The sequence below is a fragment of the Anomaloglossus baeobatrachus genome, chromosome 1 (assembly GCF_048569485.1).
Source record: "Anomaloglossus baeobatrachus isolate aAnoBae1 chromosome 1, aAnoBae1.hap1, whole genome shotgun sequence".
NCBI classification, from domain to species: domain Eukaryota; kingdom Metazoa; phylum Chordata; class Amphibia; order Anura; family Aromobatidae; genus Anomaloglossus; species Anomaloglossus baeobatrachus.
In genome coordinates this window covers 799,415,226-799,437,781 of record NC_134353.1, presented here as the reverse complement: position 1 = coordinate 799,437,781, position 22,556 = coordinate 799,415,226, and the positions used below count along the sequence as shown (strand labels likewise).

At 45.8% G+C, this 22,556-nt stretch overlaps 1 protein-coding gene across 1 annotated transcript in view; it reads right to left on the bottom strand.

Moving 5' to 3' along the window:
* EPB41L4A (erythrocyte membrane protein band 4.1 like 4A) overlaps positions 1–22,556 on the bottom strand; it is a 386,643-nt gene that overhangs the window by 5,704 nt on the left and 358,383 nt on the right. The window contains exons 18-20 of the mRNA XM_075325013.1: positions 13,229–13,348; positions 11,055–11,102; positions 4,342–4,410 (exon numbers count right to left, since the gene is read on the bottom strand). Of these exons, the coding sequence (XP_075181128.1) occupies positions 4,342–4,410; positions 11,055–11,102; positions 13,229–13,348 (237 nt within the window). The remainder of the gene's footprint in view (positions 1–4,341; positions 4,411–11,054; positions 11,103–13,228; positions 13,349–22,556) is intronic.

The following is a 22,556-nucleotide window of genomic DNA, read 5'->3' as shown; positions in this document are numbered from 1 at the left end:
AGGACCCCATGCCAGTTGTTTTATTTATTTATTTTTACTGTACAGACAGAGTCACACTGATGTATGAATCGCACGACTGCAGTGAGAAAATCTCGCATTGTACTCGGCCCCATGTAAGACAATGCTGCAGCTCAGATCTGCGAGTTTTTCCTCAGCCCTAATCGGACTGAAAAAAAAAAATAAAAAAATTGCAGCATGCTGCAATTGTCTGCGAGACTCCTATCACTTGCACCCATACAAGTGTATGGGTGCGAGAAAAACATCGGACTGCACTCAGATGTTATCCAAGTGCAGTGCGATATACACACAGGCTGACAATGCAGGAGATAGATTAACCCCTTCATCTCCTCCACAGCTGTCATTCGATCACAGGATCGAGTCACAGTCACATAACACTCGGACCACGCTCACAGCAGAGAATGAGCCGAGGGTCATTAGCATATCGCATCCGATGCCATACGCTAGTGTAACTGTGTCCTTCGATATAGACGAGCATAGCGCCTGTGAATGGAAACAGCCGATACTCAATGTGGGGGGCACAGCTGACTGCAACCAATCACAGGCACTGGTGGGCGAGGAAAGCAGTGCTTATTCAATCAATGTTAATTAGCTATTTCAAAAGTGAATGCGCGACTTGGAAGCAGCGTACCGCCATAGCAGAGCTTTGGTAAGTACAACGAGCGCGCTGTTACCCCCCTTCCCTTTAACCAACATTTTTAATCTCCGGTTTCTGATTCCCATAGACTTATACAGGGACCAGAGTCCAGACCGTAACCAAATTAAAAAAAAAAAGATTAAAAGGGACCAGCCGGTCCCTGTTATCTGCAAGTCCACTCATCTCTAATTATGATGTATTAATAAAATAGCCCCAAAAACTACAATTCAGCCTAAAATTAAGTAATGGCAGGAATTGTGAGAATTAATAAAATAACCATTAAGGCCGCTTTACACACTGTGACATCGCTAGCAATCGCACCCGCCCCCGTTGTTTGTGCATCACGGGCAAATCGCTGCCCGGGGCGAATAATATCGCAGGTATGCGTCACACATACTTACCTTCCTAACGACATCGCTGCGGCCGCCGCACAACCTCTTTTTTAAGGGGACGGTTCGTTCTGCGTCACAGCGACGTCACTCGGCCGGCCAACAATAGAAGCGGAGGGGCAGAGAGCAGCCGCATTCATGTCACTCCCACCTCGTTGCCGGAGGACGCAGGTACGTTGTTGTTCGTCGCTCCCGGGGTGTCACACGTAGCGATGTGTGCTGCCTCAGGAACGACGAACAACCTGTGTCCAACATGAGCAACGATATTTGGGAAAGCATAAACAGTGGACAAAAAATGAGTATCTGCAATATAATACATTTTATTAGGTGACAAACAAGCAAAACAGCAATGCATGCAAGTTTAAAAATGACTACCATAAGATCAAAGGGGCATGGAGTAAAGGCTACTTTACACACTGCGATATCGGTCCAGATATCGCTAGTGTGGGTACCCGCCCCCATCTGTTGCGCGACACGGGCAAATCGCTGCCCGTGCCGCACAACATCGCCCAGACCCGTCACACATACTTACCTGCACGGCGACGTCGCTGTGACCGGTGAACCGCCTCCTTTCTAAGGGGGCGGTCCATGCGGCGTCACAGCGACGTCACTGAGCGGCCGCCCAATAGCAGTGGAGGGGCGGAGCTGAGTGGGACGTAACATCCCGATCACCTCCTTCCTTCCGCATAGCGGCCGGGAGGCAGGTAAGGAGAGCTTCCTCGTTCCTGAGGCGTCACACATAGCGATGTGTGCTGCCGCAGGAGCGACGAACTACATCGTTACTGCTGCAGTAACGATAATCGAGAATGGACCCCCATGTCACCGATGAGCGATTTTGCACGTTTTTGCAACGATGCAAAATCGCTCATCGGTGTCACACGCAGCAACATCGCTAATGCGGCCGGATGTGCGTCACAAATTCCGTGACCCCAATGACTCCGCATTAGCGATGTCGCAGCGTGTAAAGCCCCCTTAAGAGTATAGAGTATGAAACAAAATACCCAATAGCCATGGGAGAGGCGGAAAAAGTTCACAAAATGTACTGAAAACGTTCAGGTAGAGATGATAAACAAAACCACCTACAGTAGCCGTGGGAGAAGTAGATAGAGGTATGCAGACATGGGCCAGTAACTAAGTGATTCGCACAATGGAGCACGATAAGCTATGTCTAGCTGTGGAGGAGGTGACCGCTATATGATGTTGCAAAAATAGCCATGTGAGAGGTAATAACAAATAGCTACTACATAAAGCGGTCATAGATGAGATGTGTAAAAAAATGGCAACACAGTGCCCCAAAGTGTGGTCACCAAAAACTGGTCCAGGATGTACGTGATGGTGATTAGGGATACCTACAAAAATATTTTTGACATACTTCTATATAAAGTGCAAATGCATTAGAATAAAAGGGCAGGCACCCAAAAAAACCATGGTATAACAAAAAGATCCCACAGGGACCCACAGCAGGAAATACAAAGATGTTATGAATGTAGAGTAAAATACAAAATAACCAAGAGCCGTGGGAGGGGTGGAAAAAGTTCGCAGGAGTACTGGAAACGTTCAGGTAAAAGTGATGGACGATACCACCTTCAGTAGCCGTGGGAGAGGTATATGCAAGTATACTGGCCTGGGCCAGTAAATGTGTGATTCGCACAATGGAGCATAAAGAACAATATCTAGCCATGGAGGAGGTGACCACGTTTCGCGACGGTATTGTTGCTTTCTCCCCCTTGAGAAAGCAACAATACCGTCGCGAAACGCGCATTGGTGGTGATCCCTCCTCTTTGGGTATGTGTATTATGTCTTGAATATTTTTATACCTCCTGCTGTGGGTCTCTGTGGGATTTTTTTGTTATTTCATGGTATTTTTTGGGTGCCTGCCCTTTCATTCTAATGCATTTGCACTTTATATAGAATCATGCCATATCTTTTCAGGTATCCCTAATCTCCATGGTGTATACCTTGGATCAGTTTGGGTGACCGCACTTTGGGGCATTGAGCTGTTATTTCATACATTCCATTTATGACCGCTTTATGTTGCAGGTATTTGTGATTACTGTTTACCTCTCACACGGCTACTTCTGCAACATTATATAGTGGTCACCTGCCCTTTTATTCTAATGCATTTGCACTTTATATAGAAGTATGTCAAAAATATTTTTGTAGGTATCCCTAATCACCATCACGTACATCCTGGACCAGTTTTTGGTGACCACACTTTGGGGCACTGTGTTGCCATTTTTTTTTACACATCTCATCTATGACCGCTTTATGTAGTAGTTATTTGTTCTTTACTTCTCACACGGCTATTTTTGCAACATCATATAGCGGTCACCTCCTCCACAGCTAGACATAGCTTATCGTGCTCCATTGTGTGAATCAATTACTTACTGGCCCATGTCTGCATACCTCTATCTACCTCTCCCACGGCTACTGTAGGTGGTTTTGTTTATCATCTCTACCTGAACGTTTTCAGTACATTTTGTGAACTTTTTCCGCCTCTCCCATGGCTATTGGGTATTTTGTTTCATACTCTATACTCTTACTCCATGCCCCTTTGATCTTATGGTAGTCATTTTTAAACTTGCATGCATTGCTGTTTTGCTTGTTTGTCACCTAATAAAATTTATTATATTGCACAGATACTCATTTTTTGTCCTTTGTTTATGCATTGATTGTGAGTGCATACATGCCGCCAGTATACATATGCTGGCTGCATGTTCACCGCATGACTCATCCATTGGGATTTTTTTTCTCATGATATTTGGGAAAGGAACGACGTGTCAACGATTGGCGATTTGGTGAGTATTTGTGATCGTTAGCAGTCGCTCGTAAGTGTCACACGCAACGACGTCGCTAACGAGGCCGATGTGCGTCATGAATTCCCTGACCCCAGCTGAGGAAAAACTCACAGATCTGCTCTCTGTCTCATTCACTGACATTGATCTGAATGCGATTTTATTTTCACATTGCACTCGTATGCTTTATACTCCAGTGTGAGAGGACCCTAGATCTGATCCTGCATTTTTTGTTACTCTATTCTGTCCATTCTCCTTCCTCTTCAGGAGATTGCATGATTACGAATTCTCATTACACAGGGTTTGTTTGTAGTCTGCATCCATGGAGACACATGTGACTGCATTGTTGCTGTATACACAAATAGTAGATCTTGTTGTTGGGACACTCCTGGCCATCTTCTTTATGTGGCTTCATATTCAGAAGCATATTTTCGCCATTGTAATATTACTTTAAGAAGCCTTCAGCTTGCAGAGAGGGAGCATTTAAGGTTAATTAACTTACTCTATCTTCATATACGGAATTTCCTTTAATTGTTCTGCCGATAAACCTGAGGGGTCGACCAGTTCCTTCCTGCAAATGAACAATGTTCAGATCTGAGCATTTCTGTACTTACATATAAACATGTACACTGCAAGGCTGATAATTGTAATGAAATAATCACAGATTTATAGTTTAGTTATTAGATTAACCCTTGACCTTCTATGTGTAGTAGAATAGTAATGGCCTGACCTTCCATTCCTCAGCCATCATTGCCCCCTCTGTTTTATGGCTATTGGTCATATTATAGTAGACACTGCAGCTGGTAACTTGGGAAGCTAATGTTAGAGGGGATATTTCTTAAAGACAAATGAGGCTGGCCAAGGGATCTGTTTGTTGTTGGTAGAAATTGCAGCCAGCAATATTTATTTTACTCACTTATATGTCGCCCTCATATCCCACAGCACTTTACAGATGTGAACATCACTGACCCCGTTGGGGCTCACTATCTATATTCCCTATCAGTTTGTCTTTGAAGTGTGGGTGGGAGGAAACCGGAGCACTCGGAGGAAACCCAGCAAGCATGGGAGAACATACAAAATTCTGCTAATGTACTTGGTGGGATTTGAATCCAATACCCCATCGCTGCAATGCAACAGTGCTAACTACTGAGCCACCGTGCTGCCCAATATGTAAAAGGCCTTATTCAAACATCCACTCACTTTCTCATATATGGGCGAAAAAAACAATTTTCATCAGTGTGCTAGATCAGGTTTTCATCAGTGTTCAATCCGTCTGTCTGTTTTTACCATCACTGATTTTCTCGTATGCAAAAAAAAAAAATTGCAAAGCTTTTTATAGCCATTGTAATGTTAAAAATCCGTGTCTTGCCCATGATTTCAATTGACTTGTCGCTTGGATTAAAAACAGACGTCCCCTTGACTGTTTTGTGAATAAGCTGTCAGCAAAATAAAAACAAAACCCACAACTAACAGAACCACAGATTATAAGTGGTATGTGTTTTATCAGTTAAAAGCACGGATAGACACGCACATAAAAAAATGGATGTCTGGACAAGACCTTAGTGAAGCAACTGATGGTACTCAGAATGATCAGGTGCTCGGATGGGAACGACTCAAAAACTCAAGTTGTAATGGAAGTCAATGGAGAACTTGAGCATCTTTCTGGAAGATTTCCCGAAAAAATGCTAGCAACCCCCATTGACTTTCCATTATAATTAAGTACTCTAGTCGCACCCATCTGAGCACCAACTGCTGATTACGAGTACCGAGCACACTAACATGGTAGTGTTCACTCATCACTAGTTATGAGTACGGAGCATGGTAGTGCTCCCTCATCACTAGTTACGAGTACCGAGCACCGGAGCATGGTAGTACTCACTCATTAATTAAGAGTACCAAGCACCCGAGCATGGTAGTGCTCGATCATCACTAGAAAAGAGTACTGAGCACCTAAGCATGGTAGTGCTCGCTCATCACTAGATATGAGTACCAAGCTCCCGAGCATGGTAGTACATACTCATCACTAGTTACGAGTACTGAGCACCCAAACATGGTAGTGCTCGCTCATCACTAGATACGAGTACTGAGCACCTGAGCATGGTAGTGCCCACTCATCACTAGTTATGAGTACCAAGTACCAGAGCATGGTAGTGCCCACTCATCACTAATTACGAGTACAGAGCACCAGAGCATGGTAATGCTCGGTCATCACTATTTAAGAGTACTGAGCACCTGAGTATGGTAGTGCTCGCTCATCACTAGAGACAACTCCTTTAATAGCCCACTTCTGTATTAATGTGCTGGTACTAGATTTGGGACATATTATATCTTGCCATTATCAAGGGTTAGAAACTTCCTGGGGTTGAGGTTTACAACTCAGCAATTTCTGATACTACTATCTGTAATGTACCAACTTAGTAGCTTTGACCTCAGCACAGTCTTTAAATAAAAGCTGTGATACATGTGCTATAATTAAGAAGTAAAGATCAATACCAATCCTTCCATAGGAAATGTTGGTTACGGTGGTTGTATCACCTGGAACAAATCCATTATTATATTCTATTAATACCACTAATGACAATAGCTCCGTCTTTTGAATGTCATCACAGCTGCATTACCACTGGATATACTGGTTTTAGTGGGTATGAATAGAAGAAAACAAACATTCAAGGAGAAATTAAAATTATTTTGGTAGTTCCACCTAGTAGATGGATATCTGACAATATCGCTAGGCTTAAATGGCAATAGACTGACTTCCAGGGTAGCTACCTTTATTAGCTGGCACTAGAAAATAATTTTCTTTCCTTCCTAGAGTGAACTAATTTGCATGTTTTTCCCCATGAAGCATTACACTGCAGTCACATTTTTATTGCCTTTTTTAAATGCGTTTTTGAAGCCAGATTTGTCACAAAATCTGAAAGAAATCCTGATGCCAGCAAAGTCAATGAGAATCCTGAAGTCTCATGCACACGTTGAGTATTTTCTCCTTGCAGATATAAATCTGCAGATGTCAATTCTTGCAGCATTTTTACTACAGATTTCACTCATAAAGCTGCACCAAAAATGGGGTGGCAAAAACGCATCCTGCCAAAAGATGCAGAAATGGTGCAGAAATTTCTGCATCAAATACGAAATGTGTTCACATAGCCTAAAACTCCAAAGTCACCTGGTATTCTTACAGAAAGCAAGAACCCAATGAAGCAGAATAAAAAGTGATAATGTGGCATTATATCGTCTAAAGTGTGAGGAATGAGACTCTGTACAACGGGGCTGTTAGTGATAAGCAGTGATGAGCGAATATATTCAGCACTACGTGTTACCCGCATTAATATTAACGTATTCGGGATATTAGTTACTCTTCTAGTATTTTGGCATTTGCCTCGTGAATTTCGAGTCTCCTACCCACATGTTTGATGCCTGATTTTCAGCCACTACACATGCAGGGATTTCCTGCCAATCACAGTTAGGTTAGAGCCACATTGGCGTATGACTCGCACAATTGCAATGTGAGAAAATTTTGCATTGCACTCGGCCCCATGTAAGACAATGGTGCAGCTCAGATCTGTGAGTTTTTCCTCAGCCCTCTCCAGACTGAGGAATAAAAATCACAGCAAGCTGCAATTGTCTGTGAGTCTCCTATCATTAGCACCCATACAAGTGAAACATCGACATGGATGCAAGTGAAACATCAGACTGCACTCTGATGACATCTAAGTACAGTGCAATATACGCACAGTGTGACATTGGAGGAGATAGAGAAATTAATCCGTACCCTCACAGTTGTATGACACTCAGCTCACGCTCACAGCAGAGTGGGAGCCGAGCATCATTAGTACAGTCATATGAAAAAGTTTGGGCACCCCTATTAATGTTAACCTTTTTTCTTTATAACAATTTGGGGTTTTGCAACAGCTATTTCAGTTTCATATATCTAATAACTGATGGACTCAGTAATATTTCTGGATTGAAATGAGTTTTATTGTACTAACAGAAAATGTGCAATCCACATTTAAACAAAATTTGACCAGTGCAAAAGTATGGGCACCTCAACATAAAAGTGACATTAATATTTTGTAGATCCTCCTTTTGCAAAAATAACAGCCTCTAGTTGCTTCCTGTAGCTTTTAATGAGTTCCTGGATCCTGGATGAAGGTATATTTGACCATTCCTGTTTACAAAACAATTCCAGTTCAGTTAAGTTTGATGGTCACCGAGCATGGACAGCACGCTTCAAATCATGCCACAGATTTTCAATGATATTCAGGTCTGGGGACTGGGATGGCCATTCCAGAACATAGTAATTGTTCCTCTGCATGAATGCCTGAGTAGATTTGGAGCGGTGTTTTGGATCATTGTCTTGCTGAAATATCCATCCCTTGCGTAACTTCAACTTCGTCACTGATTCTTGCACATTATTGTCAAGAATCTGCTGATACTGAGTTGAATACATGCGACCCTCAACTTTAACAAGATTCCCGGTACCAGCATTGGCCACACAGCCCAAAAGCATGATGGAACCTCCACCAAATTTTACTGTGAGTAGCAAGTGCTTTTCTTGGAATGCCGTGTTTTTTTGCCTCCATGCATAACGTCTTTTTGTATGACCAAACAACTCAATCTTTGTTTCATCAGTCCACAGGACCTTCTTCCAAAATGTAACTGGCTTGTCCAAATGTGCTTTTGCATACCTCAGGCGACTCTGTGGCGTGCTTGCAGAAACGGCTTCTTTCGCATCACTCTCCCATACAGCTTCTCCTTGTGCAAAGTGCGCTGTATTGTTGACCGATGCACATTGACACCATCTGCAGCAAGATGATGCTGCAGGTCTTTGGATGTGGTCTGTGGATTGTCCTTGACTGTTCTCACCATTCTTCTTCTCTGCCTTTCTGATATTTTTCTTGGCCTGCCACTTCTGGGTTTAACAAGAACTGTACCTGTTCTTCCATTTCCTCACTATGTTCCGCACAGTGGAAACTGACAGTTTAAATCTCTGAGACAACGTTTTGTATCCTTCCCCTGAACAACTATGTTGAATAATCTTTGTTTTCAGATCATTTGAGAGTGGTTTTGAGGAGCCCATGATGCCACTCTTCATAGGAGATTCAAATAGGAGAACAACTTGCAAGTGGTCACCTTAAATACCTTTTCTCATGATTGGATACACCTGCCTAAGATCAAAGCTCAATGAGGTTACAAAACCAATTTAGTGCTTTAGTAAGTCAGTAAAAAGTAGTTAGGATTGTTCAAATCAAGAAATTGATAAGGGTGCCCATACTTTTGCACCGGTCAAATTTTGTTTAAATGTGGATTGCACATTTTCTGTTAGTACAATAAACCTCATTTCAATCCAGAAATGTTACGGAGTTCATCAGTTATTAGATATATGAAACTGAAATAGCTGTTGCAAAAACCCAAATTGTTATAAAGAATAAAGGTTAACATTAATAGGGGTGCCCAAACTTTTTCATATGACTGTATATTGCATCCGATTCTCTTGCATTGGATGCCATTAGCTACAATGACTCCAGCCTAATACTATAGACACCTTTTCAACTGGTATTACTGTGATTGGCAGGCACAGTGGGGAAAAAAAAAAAAAGACGTGTGTTCCCCCGCCTATTTGTGATAACCAGTGCAGGTAAAGGAGACAGCTGTGAACTGTTTGTGTCAGGCTGGAAAGATTCATGGTTATTGGGCCCTCCCCAGCCTAAAAATAGCAGCCTGCAGCTGCCCCACATTTGGCGCATTCATTAGATGAGCCAATTGTGACATTTTACCTAGCTCATCCCGTTTGGCCTGGTGCAATGACAATCGGGGATATGGGCTTGATGCCAGCTGTGATTTGTCAAAACATCACTTCTGCCATGAAGCCCATGGTTGGTAATTGAGGTGTCTATGAGACCCCTCTACATTACCAACCTTGTAAGTAAAAAGAAAAACAGAAAAAACACACAAAAATCCTTTATTTTAAATAATAAAAAATAACAAAACACACCCTCTCACCAATTTATTAACTCCGGTCAACTGACATCAATATTTCTCACAGCCAGGTCCCCCACTGCCCTCAGTGTGTCCCAGGAGCTGCAGTGAACAATTGCGTTTTCACTGTTGCTTCTGGATGTAGCAGAGCTAGGATCATTTTGGGATGTCATGTAGATTATGTCGCACCTGTGAGGGTGTTTTGGAAGTTAATAAATTGCGGAAAGAGGGAGTGTTTTTTGTTATTTAAATAAAGGATTTTTGTGAGTTTGTGTTTTTTTTTTTCTTTTCACTTACAGATTCTCATAGATACATGGGGGAGTCTCATAGACACTTCTCCATTACGTACCCAGGGCTTGATGGCAGCTGTGCTTTTTGACCAATCACAGCTGACATCATCCCCATATATTATCGCACCACGGCAATCGGAATGAGCCGGATAAAGCACCCCAATTGGCACATCTAATGGATGTGCCAATTGTGAGGAGGCTGCAGGCTGCTATTTTAAAGCTGGGTCGGGTCCAATAACCACGAACCTTCCCAGCCTGAGAATACCAGTACCCAGCTTTCTGCTTTATTTGTGCTTGTCATCAAAAATGGGCAGGAGTCCACAATGTTTTTCTTAGAATTTATTTAAATAATTAAAAAAACAAAATGTTGTGGGGGAGCATCTATTTTTGATAACCAGCCAAAGCACACAGCTGGGCGCTGCAGCCCAGCTGTCTATCTGCACTGGTGTCACAAATTGGCGGGGTACTGCACGTCAAAGTGGTGTAAAACTCTGACAACATTGTTCCCAGAAGAGACTTGTGTTTCAGAGATGCCTCTAGGCATCTTCTTCATGCTGTTCCTATTGCGTTCAGCACTTTTCCATCCATTTCAACATTTTTACCGCCCCGCCAGACATTCTACCGTAGGAGGGTCTGCAAAAAAATTATTCATGTTTCCAGTTGACTTGCATTAGATTCGTTATTTGAGACGAATACACGAATATGTCGAAATATTCGAGACAAATAATCCAAACCCAAATACTTTACTATTCGACCATCACTAGTGATAAGCATTTGATGACAGAGAACAATGAGTATAAAGGGGGGCATTTCATTCTTTGAATGTCTATTTGGCCCACAGCAATATTAGTAGGTGTCTTATAGTACAATAAAAAATCATTTTTTATCTTTAAAACATTATTTTCCGCACCCTATTGCCATATAGGAGCATAAAGTGATATCTTACTGAATATGTTTCCACAGTTCTTCTTTTGCTTGGACATCTGGGCTTCTCCTGACAAAAAGAGGGGGGAAAAAACAAAATCAGTTAATTACATAGGTTTCATATAATTGCACATCTGTTCATAGGTTCATGCTTGGTCAGTGATCAGATAGATCAGAGATTTACAAGTTTTATAAATCTCTTCTAAATAGCAATGAACACTTGAAAATAAGCAACTATATACCGTATTTTTTCGGACTATAAGATGCATTTCCCCCCCCCAAAGGTTGGGGGAAAGTGGGAGTGCGTCTTATAGTCTGAATGTAGGGCTGCGGTGAATGAGGGTGCTGCGGTGCAGCGGGTCATCAGCGGTGTGAGCAAGCTGTAGCAGCGCCTGCCGTGACCACGTACGCCCACTCATTTCATATGCATGTATCCTCCCGCACTGACAGGTGGGCGGTATGATGGGCGGGGAGAGCCGGCCCGCGTGATCACCCCTGGCAAGTGCAGCCTGGAGTGATCATGTGTGGCTATATTCACTGCCCCCCGCGCATCATCATCAGCGCGGGGGTCAGTGAATAAGTATGGTATACTCACCGGTCACTGTTCCCTGCAGCATCGCGATGTCCTCCTGTCTGCCGGTCCGCTGATGTGTGTGGAGAGCGGTGATCACAGAGATGATGTCATCGCTGTACGCACAGCTCCACACATATCAGCATCTGGCAGACAGGAGGACATCACGATGCTGCAGGGGACGGTGACCGGCTCCACACAGGTCAGCGGCGCTGCTGCTGACACAGACAGGAAGACGAGAGATGCTGCTGGAGTGAGGAAAGGTGAGTATAAACGTTTATTTTTTCTGTGCCAGAGGATGCAGGCCATATAGCAGGATGGGGGTATATAGCAGGATGGGGGTATATAGCAGGATGGGGGTATACAGCAGGATAGGGGTATATATGTTGAGGAGAGCCATAAGATGAAATAATTAACCTTTGGACATAGAACACTGTGAGAAGTGTGTTCAATGAAATAAATTCTCTATACATAAGCCAGTCAGTTTTCAGAGGAACCCAGGATGGCCCCCGATGACATCATAGACCCTACCATCAGCATGGATCCACCAGATAACGTCCCTCCCATAACCATCACCATGGATCCATCCAATGATGTCATAGACCCGCCTACGATGACGCCCACCAATCAGCTCATGGACTAACACATTGTTCAACCCACTGACCAATGGACACATCCAAGTATGCTCACTGTAGGGCTGACCATGCCACTTTCCTAGGTTATATAAAGGCATACACTTGAATAAATCAGGCAGAGCATGAGTTGACTTCTGTCGAAGGAAAGATGAATATCCGACTGTGTCCGATCTCATTTTTCAAGCATGCACTTGATCCACACCAATTAGGCTAGGCAGTAGGCAACTAGTGATCTCTGATTAAGAGTTCACAATAACATTAATGGCGCCCAACATGGGGCCAGCATAGGAGAAACTCTACAATCTTTCACCCTAACATATAGCAGGATGGGGGTATATAGCAGGATTGGGGCACATATCAGGATTGGGGCACATATCAGGATTGGGGTGCATATCAGGATTGGGGTATATAGCAGGATGGGGGTATATAGCAGGATGGGGGTATAAACCAAGATGGGGGTATTTATCAGGATGGGGCTATTTGTCATGATGGGAGTACTTATCAGGATGAGGGACATATATACAAGGATGGGGATCATATGCAAGGCAGGAAGATCATTACCAGGATGGGGTACACTAGTACAGAATTTGTGGACATTACTCCCATAACAGTGTCAACAGCAGATCCTCACCCCATAACAGTGTGTCATGACCACATTTTTCGCTTAAAATTTTATTTTCCTACACTAAAACCAGGGTGCGTCTTATGGTCCGGAAAATACAGTAATATATCGGATTAGAGAAATCTGCTTCTTGCTCCTTGACTGATCATTAATTTTATTCAGTGGTAAAATGTGTCTTCAGTGAATACAACATTTCCCATTACTGAGATAGGAGATTACAGTTGGTGTTTATAGAGTTCTATGGGGAGAGGAGGCGCTAGAGGCAGACACAGACATTCTGCTGCCAGATCTTACAATTACTCAGGTTAGGTGAGTGAGTAAAATTGATCACGACCTTTAAATAAACTGTTCATTTATACTTAACATACGATCGAGACCGATGTCTTGACCTCCGGAAATTAGGGTCACCCTGGTTCTTCTCTTTTTGCCTTCTTAAAACAGCTTCCCACTGCGGAGCAGAATCCACCATGTCATTTTCTTGCCGTAACCTGCAATAAATGAATTCTTTATGTTTCCACTGAAGCAAGTGCAATCTTGTGACTAATGGTTTTGCTACTATGTAATTTTGCTGCTGTGCTTGTTTTAGAGAATTACATAGTGGCTCTAAAGTCTCTGACTTGTGAATTACGGGGGAAAAGTCGAATCTTAGTAACAAGCCACATGAAATACTGTACAATATCAATCTTAGAAATATTTGGCTTATATAGCAAATGCTTCCATTCAAAACACTTGGAATATGTGGCGTATTTCTGGCTATTTAGAAGGTCCGTAATAGACAGTCAGCTGCGACAGCAATATACACAACCATTTTTATATCTACATTTTACATATGCAGCATAGTTTGGGCTTCTGTACAATAATTTAAAAAATATGCAACTGGTTTATATAACAGGCCCTCAAAACAGAAACTGCATCTAGAATGAATAAAATATATATAAGGACATGATAAAAAGATGAACATGTGAATGCACCAAGCTTAAAGAAGTTGTCCAGTTAAAAATGTACTTACATGTGCTTAAAGGGGTTGTGCCACGATAGACTTATGAATGCGCCGCTGCTATGTACTGTGTTATTTGTGGTGGTGTCCGGCCATGCAGCTGCTGCTGCAGTTCATGGTATGTGGGGTTCTTTTCATCTTTTTTTAGTGTATGGGATGTGGAGGATAAGCTGTAAATAGGAGGCTATGTGGGTGCTCAACGCTGTATTTAGGAGGCTATGTGGGGGCTCATACTGTATATAGGAGAATATATGGGGGCTCATGCTGTATATAGGAGACTATATGGGGGCTCATGCTGTATATAGATGGCTATGGGGGGGCTCATGGTGTATATAGGTGGCTATGTGGGGGCTCATGCTGTATATAGGAGAATATGTAGGGATCATGCTGTATATAGGAGGCTATGTAGGGACTCATACGGTATATAAGAGACTATTTGGGGGCTTATACTGTGTATAGGAGGCTAGGAGGCTATGTGGTGGCTCATACTGTATATAGGAGAATATGTGGGGGCTTAAGCTGTATATAGAAGAATATATGGGGGCTCATGCTGTATATAGGTGGCTATGTGGGGGCTCATGCTGTATATAGGAGAATATGTGGGGATCATGCTGTATATAGGAGGCTATGTGGGGATCATGCTGTATAATGGAGGCTATGTGGGGATCATGGTGTATATAGGAGGCTATGTGGGGATCATGCTGTATATAGGAGGCTATGTGGGGACTCATACGGTATATAAGAGACTATTTGGGGGCTTATACTGTGTATAGGAGGCTATGTGGTGGCTCATACTGTATATAGGAGAATATGTGGGGGCTCATACTGTATATAGATGGCTATGTGGGGGATCATGCTGTATATAGATGGCTATGTCGGGGCTCATGCTGTATATAGATGGCTATGTCGGGGCTCATGCTGTATATAGGAGGCTATTTGGGGACATATACTGTATATAGGAGAATATGTGGTGATCATGCTGTATATAGGAGGCTATGTGGGGGCCCATGCTGTATATAGATGGCTATGTGGGGCTTATGCTGTACATAGGTGGCTATGTGGGGGTTAATGCTGTATGTAGAAGGTTATGTTGGGGCTCATGCTGTATATAGGGGGTGCTATACGTGTCTCCATACTTTATAAGGTGTCTATGTGAGGGCTCATACAGTATATAGGGGGAATGTCAGCATACTTAATGCTGCTCAATATTACATTATACCATGAATATAAATAAGAATTGTAATTGATATGTTGATATTATTGAGCAGAATTAATTGCAGCCTTTTGGTTCAGCCCTCACCAACAGTCGAGGGGGCGCTCAAGGAAATTAATTTCTCACCCCTGCTTTAATATGTAAGTGCTATGTTATGTATAGCGCTGTACATAAGGAAAACATTTTCATGCGTGTGTGGCGCCCCTGACCTGGTCAGGCACCACTGAGTACTGCACCCATGCTGGGGACAGTACAATACAGGTAATCCAGATGGCTGACAGGGGTGTGGAACACAGGCGCATAGTGATCAGGCCTCACACATGTACCTAAGAGAGGACCCCTGGGGAACCCAGGAGGGGGCAGAGCCTACGCCTTCACTGGAATAGTGGAGGGGGTGAGAGCTTCCATCTCCTCTCAAGGGGTGTGGTAAGAGAGTCTGGTTGCTAGGTGGCGTAGGCAGACACAAGTGGGGAAGAAAAGAGAGATAGGAGGAGTTAGTTAGAGCTTGGAGCTCGGACTGAGGAGATGTCAGCAGAAAGAGCAGAGATGGAAAAACCCACCAGTGAGTCGGTTAGAGCAGAACTCCAGAGGGCTCAGTGAGGAGCAGACCTGTGGGGCTGATGCTGTCTAACAGCGCCCGCGCAGTGACTACAGACGGGGGAGAACGGTCAACTAGAAGTGCTGCCTGAAAGCCAGCTTCAGCTAGAGAGTGCACGGAGTGGGAAGTACGGAGACTTCTAGAGAGCACCAGGCCCAACCGGGCGGCAGATCCCGAAGCGAGGATAGATTCACCTTTCCCTGCTAAACCTGCCGGTGTGGGGCTCTTACAGCCCACACCACAACACTACAAAAGCCGCAGCCACGTAACCGCAGTGAGGGCCCATAGGTCATAGGAGGCAAGAGGCTGGAGTGGCCTGGTCCGGGGAACAAGCACACGGCAAAACAACAAGGGGAGAGAGGCTTGGAGCATCTTCCCTGGGTGACCCCCATAGGGACTCAAAGTCGGGGTCACCCCAAACCACCAAGGGCTAAGGAAGGCGAGTCAGTAGTCACCCTCATAAAGTCAGCCTGAAGGATACCTGGTTCCCACCTGGTTCATCTCAGCTACGCCCGGGTTACTCACCCTGCCATCTAATGTGAGTAAAAACCCTGAAAGACATCCTGCCTGTGTGGTCATTCTGCGACTTGTGGTACTACAAACCTACACAGGGCCCTGGGGCTTGCCTCACTCTCAGGAGGCTCCTACATCTAACTGCACACACCATCAGCCCCAGGCGACCCTCAACCTGCAGTGGCGGTCCTTACTGGCCGCAATACTGAGAGTGGCGTCACGATCAAAACAGAAGATTTCCTACCAGTGACGGAGATTCAGCTACGTGGAGTCCCTGAAGGTAATGCACCGACACTACACCGGCGGGGCTTCACATCTGGCGTCACGAACAGGATAAGGACTAGACCTGTTCAGACAGGTGACCATGTGCCTGGGCGGTCCGCTTGAAAAATTGGAAGCGCCGCCATATTGCCACCATGAAAAGCGCGCCGAAAAACAACAGCAGCCCGCGCTGGGAGAAGTTACCGCCCACGAAGAGGTGTGGCTACCCAGAGATCCCCTGCAGAGTTCTGACCTTGCCAGCTATGAGAGTGGAAGCGTCGAGAAACGGCGGAACAGAAAGGGAGCCAGAAGCCTGCTGCTGGGAGAGGAGCTGCTGAAAGAGGCAGAGCAGAAACTGGACAGCTTGTTACAGGAGGCAGCGAAGAGTCCACTGCTGGGAGATCGTGCAGAAGACGGCGCAGAAGAAATGGCGTCTGACCGCAGGAACCCAGAACCAGGCTCCGCTGCCTGGTGGTATCGGGAGCTGGCCCAGTTCTGTGACCGACTGGAGACCCGGGTCATAGAGCAGATCAGAGAAGAACGCACGGAGCTCCTGGAGATGGCTGCGGCGGTACGGACCTACGAGGAGGGAGCCGCGCGACGCCTGCCAGACCGAGCGGCGACGACGCAGACCCCGATGCTGCCACCGGTGGGTGAGTCGAGTGATGCCCCGGCCAGCGCAAGTGCCCCGACCCCTGCTGCCACGTCCGCGGTCCCAGAAGAGGCGCCCGGCGCGGCGACGCTGGACCAGGCCGCAGCCACGCTAGAAGCGGCCCGCCAAATCCAGGCTGCTGCAGCCATGCCCCGCCTGTCCCGCAGGGCTCCGACCACCACGGCAGTGCTCATCCGTGCTGCAGGTGTGACGCTGACCCAGGCTGCCACCCTGCTGAACCCGGTCCGCCAAGACTCCAACGCAGCAGCGACGCTCGTCCGCGCCGCAAGTGATATGCTGAACCAGGCCGCAGCCCCGCCGGGTGCGGCCCGCCAAGCTCCGATCACCGCAGCGATGCCCTGCCCGGCCCGCACAGACCAGGCCGCCGCAGCGATGCCCTGCCCGGCCCGCCAAGATAAAAGAGACATACCATTTACCCCGGCCTGCAAGGCCAGAGCTGATACCGCTCCCCAATCCACGGAGGTCTCTGATAGGAAGCCCACGCTGGAGGAAGAATACTGGCAGATGAGGGCTGACATGGAAGCCAAGTTTCCCCAGTGGTTGGTGGATCTGTACCTGCGCCCCCCATGCACCCCTGAGGAGATTCAGGCAACCCCTGCAGCCGCGCCGGAGAGTCCCCCGCCTGGGCCAGCAGAAGAAAGTCCGTCCCCAGTCCTGCCACCAGAGGAGTGCCAGGAAGAACTAAGGGGGAGAGGAGGCCAGGGAGCAGAAGGGCTGACTCCGACGCCAACCGCAGCAGACCCCTACCCAGAGCCGGAGATGCTGCCCTATTCCCGCTGGGAGGAGGAAGACCTGACACCGTCAGCAGACGAAGATCAGCCTAAAGACCTCACCTGGGAGCCCACAGGCATGAACCCAGCCCGCAAGACACGGCGCAGCAGATCAAAGCGTCCTCCGACACCACAGTCCCCAGAACAGAAAGAGGTTACAGCCAGAGATCTGGAGGAGAAAAGGTGCCTAAGAAGGTCCAAAGCCCAGGCTAGAGGACCCCTTTACAGAGGAATAGTAGAGGACTTCAACCTGAAAAGCGGATACGGCTTCATTGTAGCGAAAGGAATAAAAGAGGGCATATTTGTTAACAGGAGAGATGTCCGAGCCCACCTGCCCAGAGGACATTCAGGCAGAAATTTGAAAATTGGAGAAGCAGTACAGTTCACTCTGCATGAAGGTGAAAGGGGATTGTATGCGCTCGATGTAGCACCATGTCCAAGACAAGAAAGACAAGAAAGACAAGAAAGACAAGAAAGACAAGAAAGACAAGAAAGACAAGAAAGACAAGAAAGACAAGACAGAGATAAAGAAACAGATACAGAAAAGGAATCAGATGCAGACCAAGAAAGGAAAGACACAGAACCTATAGATGAGGCAACCACAGATGAAGAAAGAGACAAAGAGCAGGAAAGCCACAGGTGCCAGTGCCCAACGTGCCCATGCCCTGCTAAAAAGGAGTAAAGTAAAGTACAGAAAAGAAGTTTTGATCAGTTAAAGTTTGAAAGTTTTGTTTTGCAACGTTTAAGCATGTGCCCACAAAAACTATTGTGAGAAACAAACTTAAGGCTATGAACTTGCTATAGCCACAAACTCTCGCAGTGTAAATAGTTACACCAGTGGCACCACCACCAGGGCCAGCCTGTTTAGGGGCTTGGCTCGTCTGCAACCAGGGGGGCCCGTCCGTAGAAAAGGGCCTTGGCTCACCTGCGACCAGAGAGCACGCCTGTTTATGGGGCCTTGGCTCACCACCACAAAGAGGGTACCTGGTCAGCACCAACTGTGGAGTCCGCCTCTGCATCCTGCCAGAAGAGGCTGACGGCGCGGATCCACCAGGCCAGGTATACCCTGAAACCACCAGCCCATGAAAGCCGCCTATACATCCTGCCAGAAGTGGCTGAAGTTGCGGCCAACGTGAGAGGGTTTTGGGTGGGTTAACGGACTTGTGGGTGGAGGGAGGTGATGTCTGATACCTGGTGGTTTTAAAAATGTTTTACATGTTTTAATGTTTTATGCATTTTAAAATGTTGTCTTGCAGCCCGAGGACGTGCTGGTGATAACTAAGGGGGAATGTGGCGCCCCTGACCTGGTCAGGCACCACTGAGTACTGCACCCATGCTGGGGACAGTACAATACAGGTAATCCAGATGGCTGACAGGGGTGTGGAACACAGGCGCATAGTGATCAGGCCTCACACATGTACCTAAGAGAGGACCCCTGGGGAACCCAGGAGGGGGCAGAGCCTACGCCTTCACTGGAATAGTGGAGGGGGTGAGAGCTTCCATCTCCTCTCAAGGGGTGTGGTAAGAGAGTCTGGTTGCTAGGTGGCGTAGGCAGACACAAGTGGGGAAGAAAAGAGAGATAGGAGGAGTTAGTTAGAGCTTGGAGCTCGGACTGAGGAGATGTCAGCAGAAAGAGCAGAGATGGAAAAACCCACCAGTGAGTCGGTTAGAGCAGAACTCCAGAGGGCTCAGTGAGGAGCAGACCTGTGGGGCTGATGCTGTCTAACAGCGCCCGCGCAGTGACTACAGACGGGGGAGAACGGTCAACTAGAAGTGCTGCCTGAAAGCCAGCTTCAGCTAGAGAGTGCACGGAGTGGGAAGTACGGAGACTTCTAGAGAGCACCAGGCCCAACCGGGCGGCAGATCCCGAAGCGAGGATAGATTCACCTTTCCCTGCTAAACCTGCCGGTGTGGGGCTCTTACAGCCCACACCACAACACTACAAAAGCCGCAGCCACGTAACCGCAGTGAGGGCCCATAGGTCATAGGAGGCAAGAGGCTGGAGTGGCCTGGTCCGGGGAACAAGCACACGGCAAAACAACAAGGGGAGAGAGGCTTGGAGCATCTTCCCTGGGTGACCCCCATAGGGACTCAAAGTCGGGGTCACCCCAAACCACCAAGGGCTAAGGAAGGCGAGTCAGTAGTCACCCTCATAAAGTCAGCCTGAAGGATACCTGGTTCCCACCTGGTTCATCTCAGCTACGCCCGGGTTACTCACCCTGCCATCTAATGTGAGTAAAAACCCTGAAAGACATCCTGCCTGTGTGGTCATTCTGCGACTTGTGGTACTACAAACCTACACAGGGCCCTGGGGCTTGCCTCACTCTCAGGAGGCTCCTACATCTAACTGCACACACCATCAGCCCCAGGCGACCCTCAACCTGCAGTGGCGGTCCTTACTGGCCGCAATACTGAGAGTGGCGTCACGATCAAAACAGAAGATTTCCTACCAGTGACGGAGATTCAGCTACGTGGAGTCCCTGAAGGTAATGCACCGACACTACACCGGCGGGGCTTCACACGTGCACTGTCTTTTTCATTTTATGTGTACAGATGTGTACCTGTGTGTTAATCATGTGACCTATCACATGATCTATTAAGGGGATCATATGATATGTCACATGATACATCGGGGCAGAGGGGCCCGGGGACCTGGCTACTCTTAATCCGCCCCTGGTCCTTGGCACATTCAATACCAATGTGAAGAGCACAGTAACTAGTGACCGTCATCTCTTCTTATGTGCTTTGCAGTTGCAGCAGTAAAGCATCATTCAGACGTCCCCATGCATCGGAGACATCTAAATGAAAGATGGGCTGCAGTTTTACATCGCCCAGGCCAAAAACTAGTACTTTAGCAGGATGCAGCTAAATCCCCACTAGTGGAGACATCACAGGTGCAGGAGGAGCAAATCTCACACATACGTCCAAAAAATGGATTGGGTGATTGCTGGATGATAAAACTTCACACTGGTGGCTTGCATAGAGCGCTGTTACAAGCATGAGGTTCCCGTGACGAGGGTTGTAGGCTTCCGTATTCTGGCCATAATACAAACTAAAACCTAATTTTTTGTACAGGATGCAGCCAGGCCCCTTTCTGTTAGGCCTTGCATATTAGATATCCTGTCCCTGTATGGTGCACAGATGGAGTACGGCTTGGCAGCCCGCCTGATCTAATAGTATGGGCGTCACCTAATAGGCTGCGGGCTTGTGACTGTGCATCTCCATATGTGAACAGCGCTTTATGCTAGCCATCAGTGTGCAGTTTTATCATCCAGCAATCGCTCCCTCCATTTTTTGGAAGTGTGTGTGTGATTTGCTCCTCCTGCACCTGTGATGCCTCCACTTAGTGGGGACTTAGCTGCATCCTGCTTGAGTACTAGTTTTTGCCCTGGGCGATGTACAACTGCAGCCCATCTTTGCTGTACGTAATGCTTAATTTTGGGAGGATATTTATTCCTCTTTTTGTTGCATTTTTTATAGTAGGAAAAGTAAGAAGTAAAAAAAAGAAAAAGTTAAAAAAAAAAAAAAAAATGAAAGCGGAAAATTTGAATCACTTCCTGCCCCTTCCCCCCACTGAAAATAAAGAAATTCAAATAATTAAATCTATATTGGCGTCACCAATTCACCCTTACGGTAAATGCCATAAAGAAAGAAAAATTGCAAAATAATATTTTTTTCTCAACATGACATTGAAAAAAAAATCAACATAAACTTGGTATCAGAGACAGTAGACTATAACTTTGTTCCGTGTCCTTTTATTATCTGAATTTAAGACCCAAGTCAAAAAGCAAGACTCAACTCAATTCAAGGAAGATGTCATTATACAATTATAAGATTGGCTCTTGAAATCTAGGATTGTTCTACTCATGTGCATACACATGTGAAGGTCAGTTGTTCTCACAAGTTAATACAAGGGTAAATTTTGGGGTCCAGCCTAAACCTGGCAGGGTAATCATCAGCAACAGCCGGAGATAAAAGTGACATGACCCAGCAGGAGCTATTCACAGGACAAGCAATCCAGAAATCTATAATGACATTAATGTATCCAATTGCACATGTGAGTTCACACAGCTACAACCCAGGATGACAACCTCCTGCTGTGACCATGAAAGATTAAAGACAATTCTGACTTTGTGCCAAAATACAACCGGCTTTTTATTCTCCGCCTATTCTCTGCTGCTGCTTTATTCTCTGAGGATGAAGTCAAAGACAGCAGAAATAAATAGGAATCAACTTATCAAGGTTGCACCCAAACTATACAGCCTACATATCGTCCAATGAAGAGCACAGGGCCAACCTGCTAAAGCAGGCAGCGTTTTTCTTCTTATTAAAAAAAAAAAACCAAAATACAAAGCTCTTTAAGAAAATTGGAGTGTGGAGAACTCAAACCCAAATGGTCCCCTAGTAATACTACATTGTTCCTGCATTTGCAAAGAAACATGCCTTGCTGGTTGCAGCTTTTCTCGGCCTAATTTTAAATGGAATCTGTCTCAGTTTTTTACTATCCCATCTGATAGCTGTGTAGTATAGTAGCAGAGACCCTGATTACAGCAATTTGTCAATAACTGCAGATTTCATAAAATCACTATTTTATCTGCTGATCTACTAGTTCTCTGAATGCTGAGCTCCAACACCTGATTGGCAACTTTCTGCCTATGCAAAGTGTACACA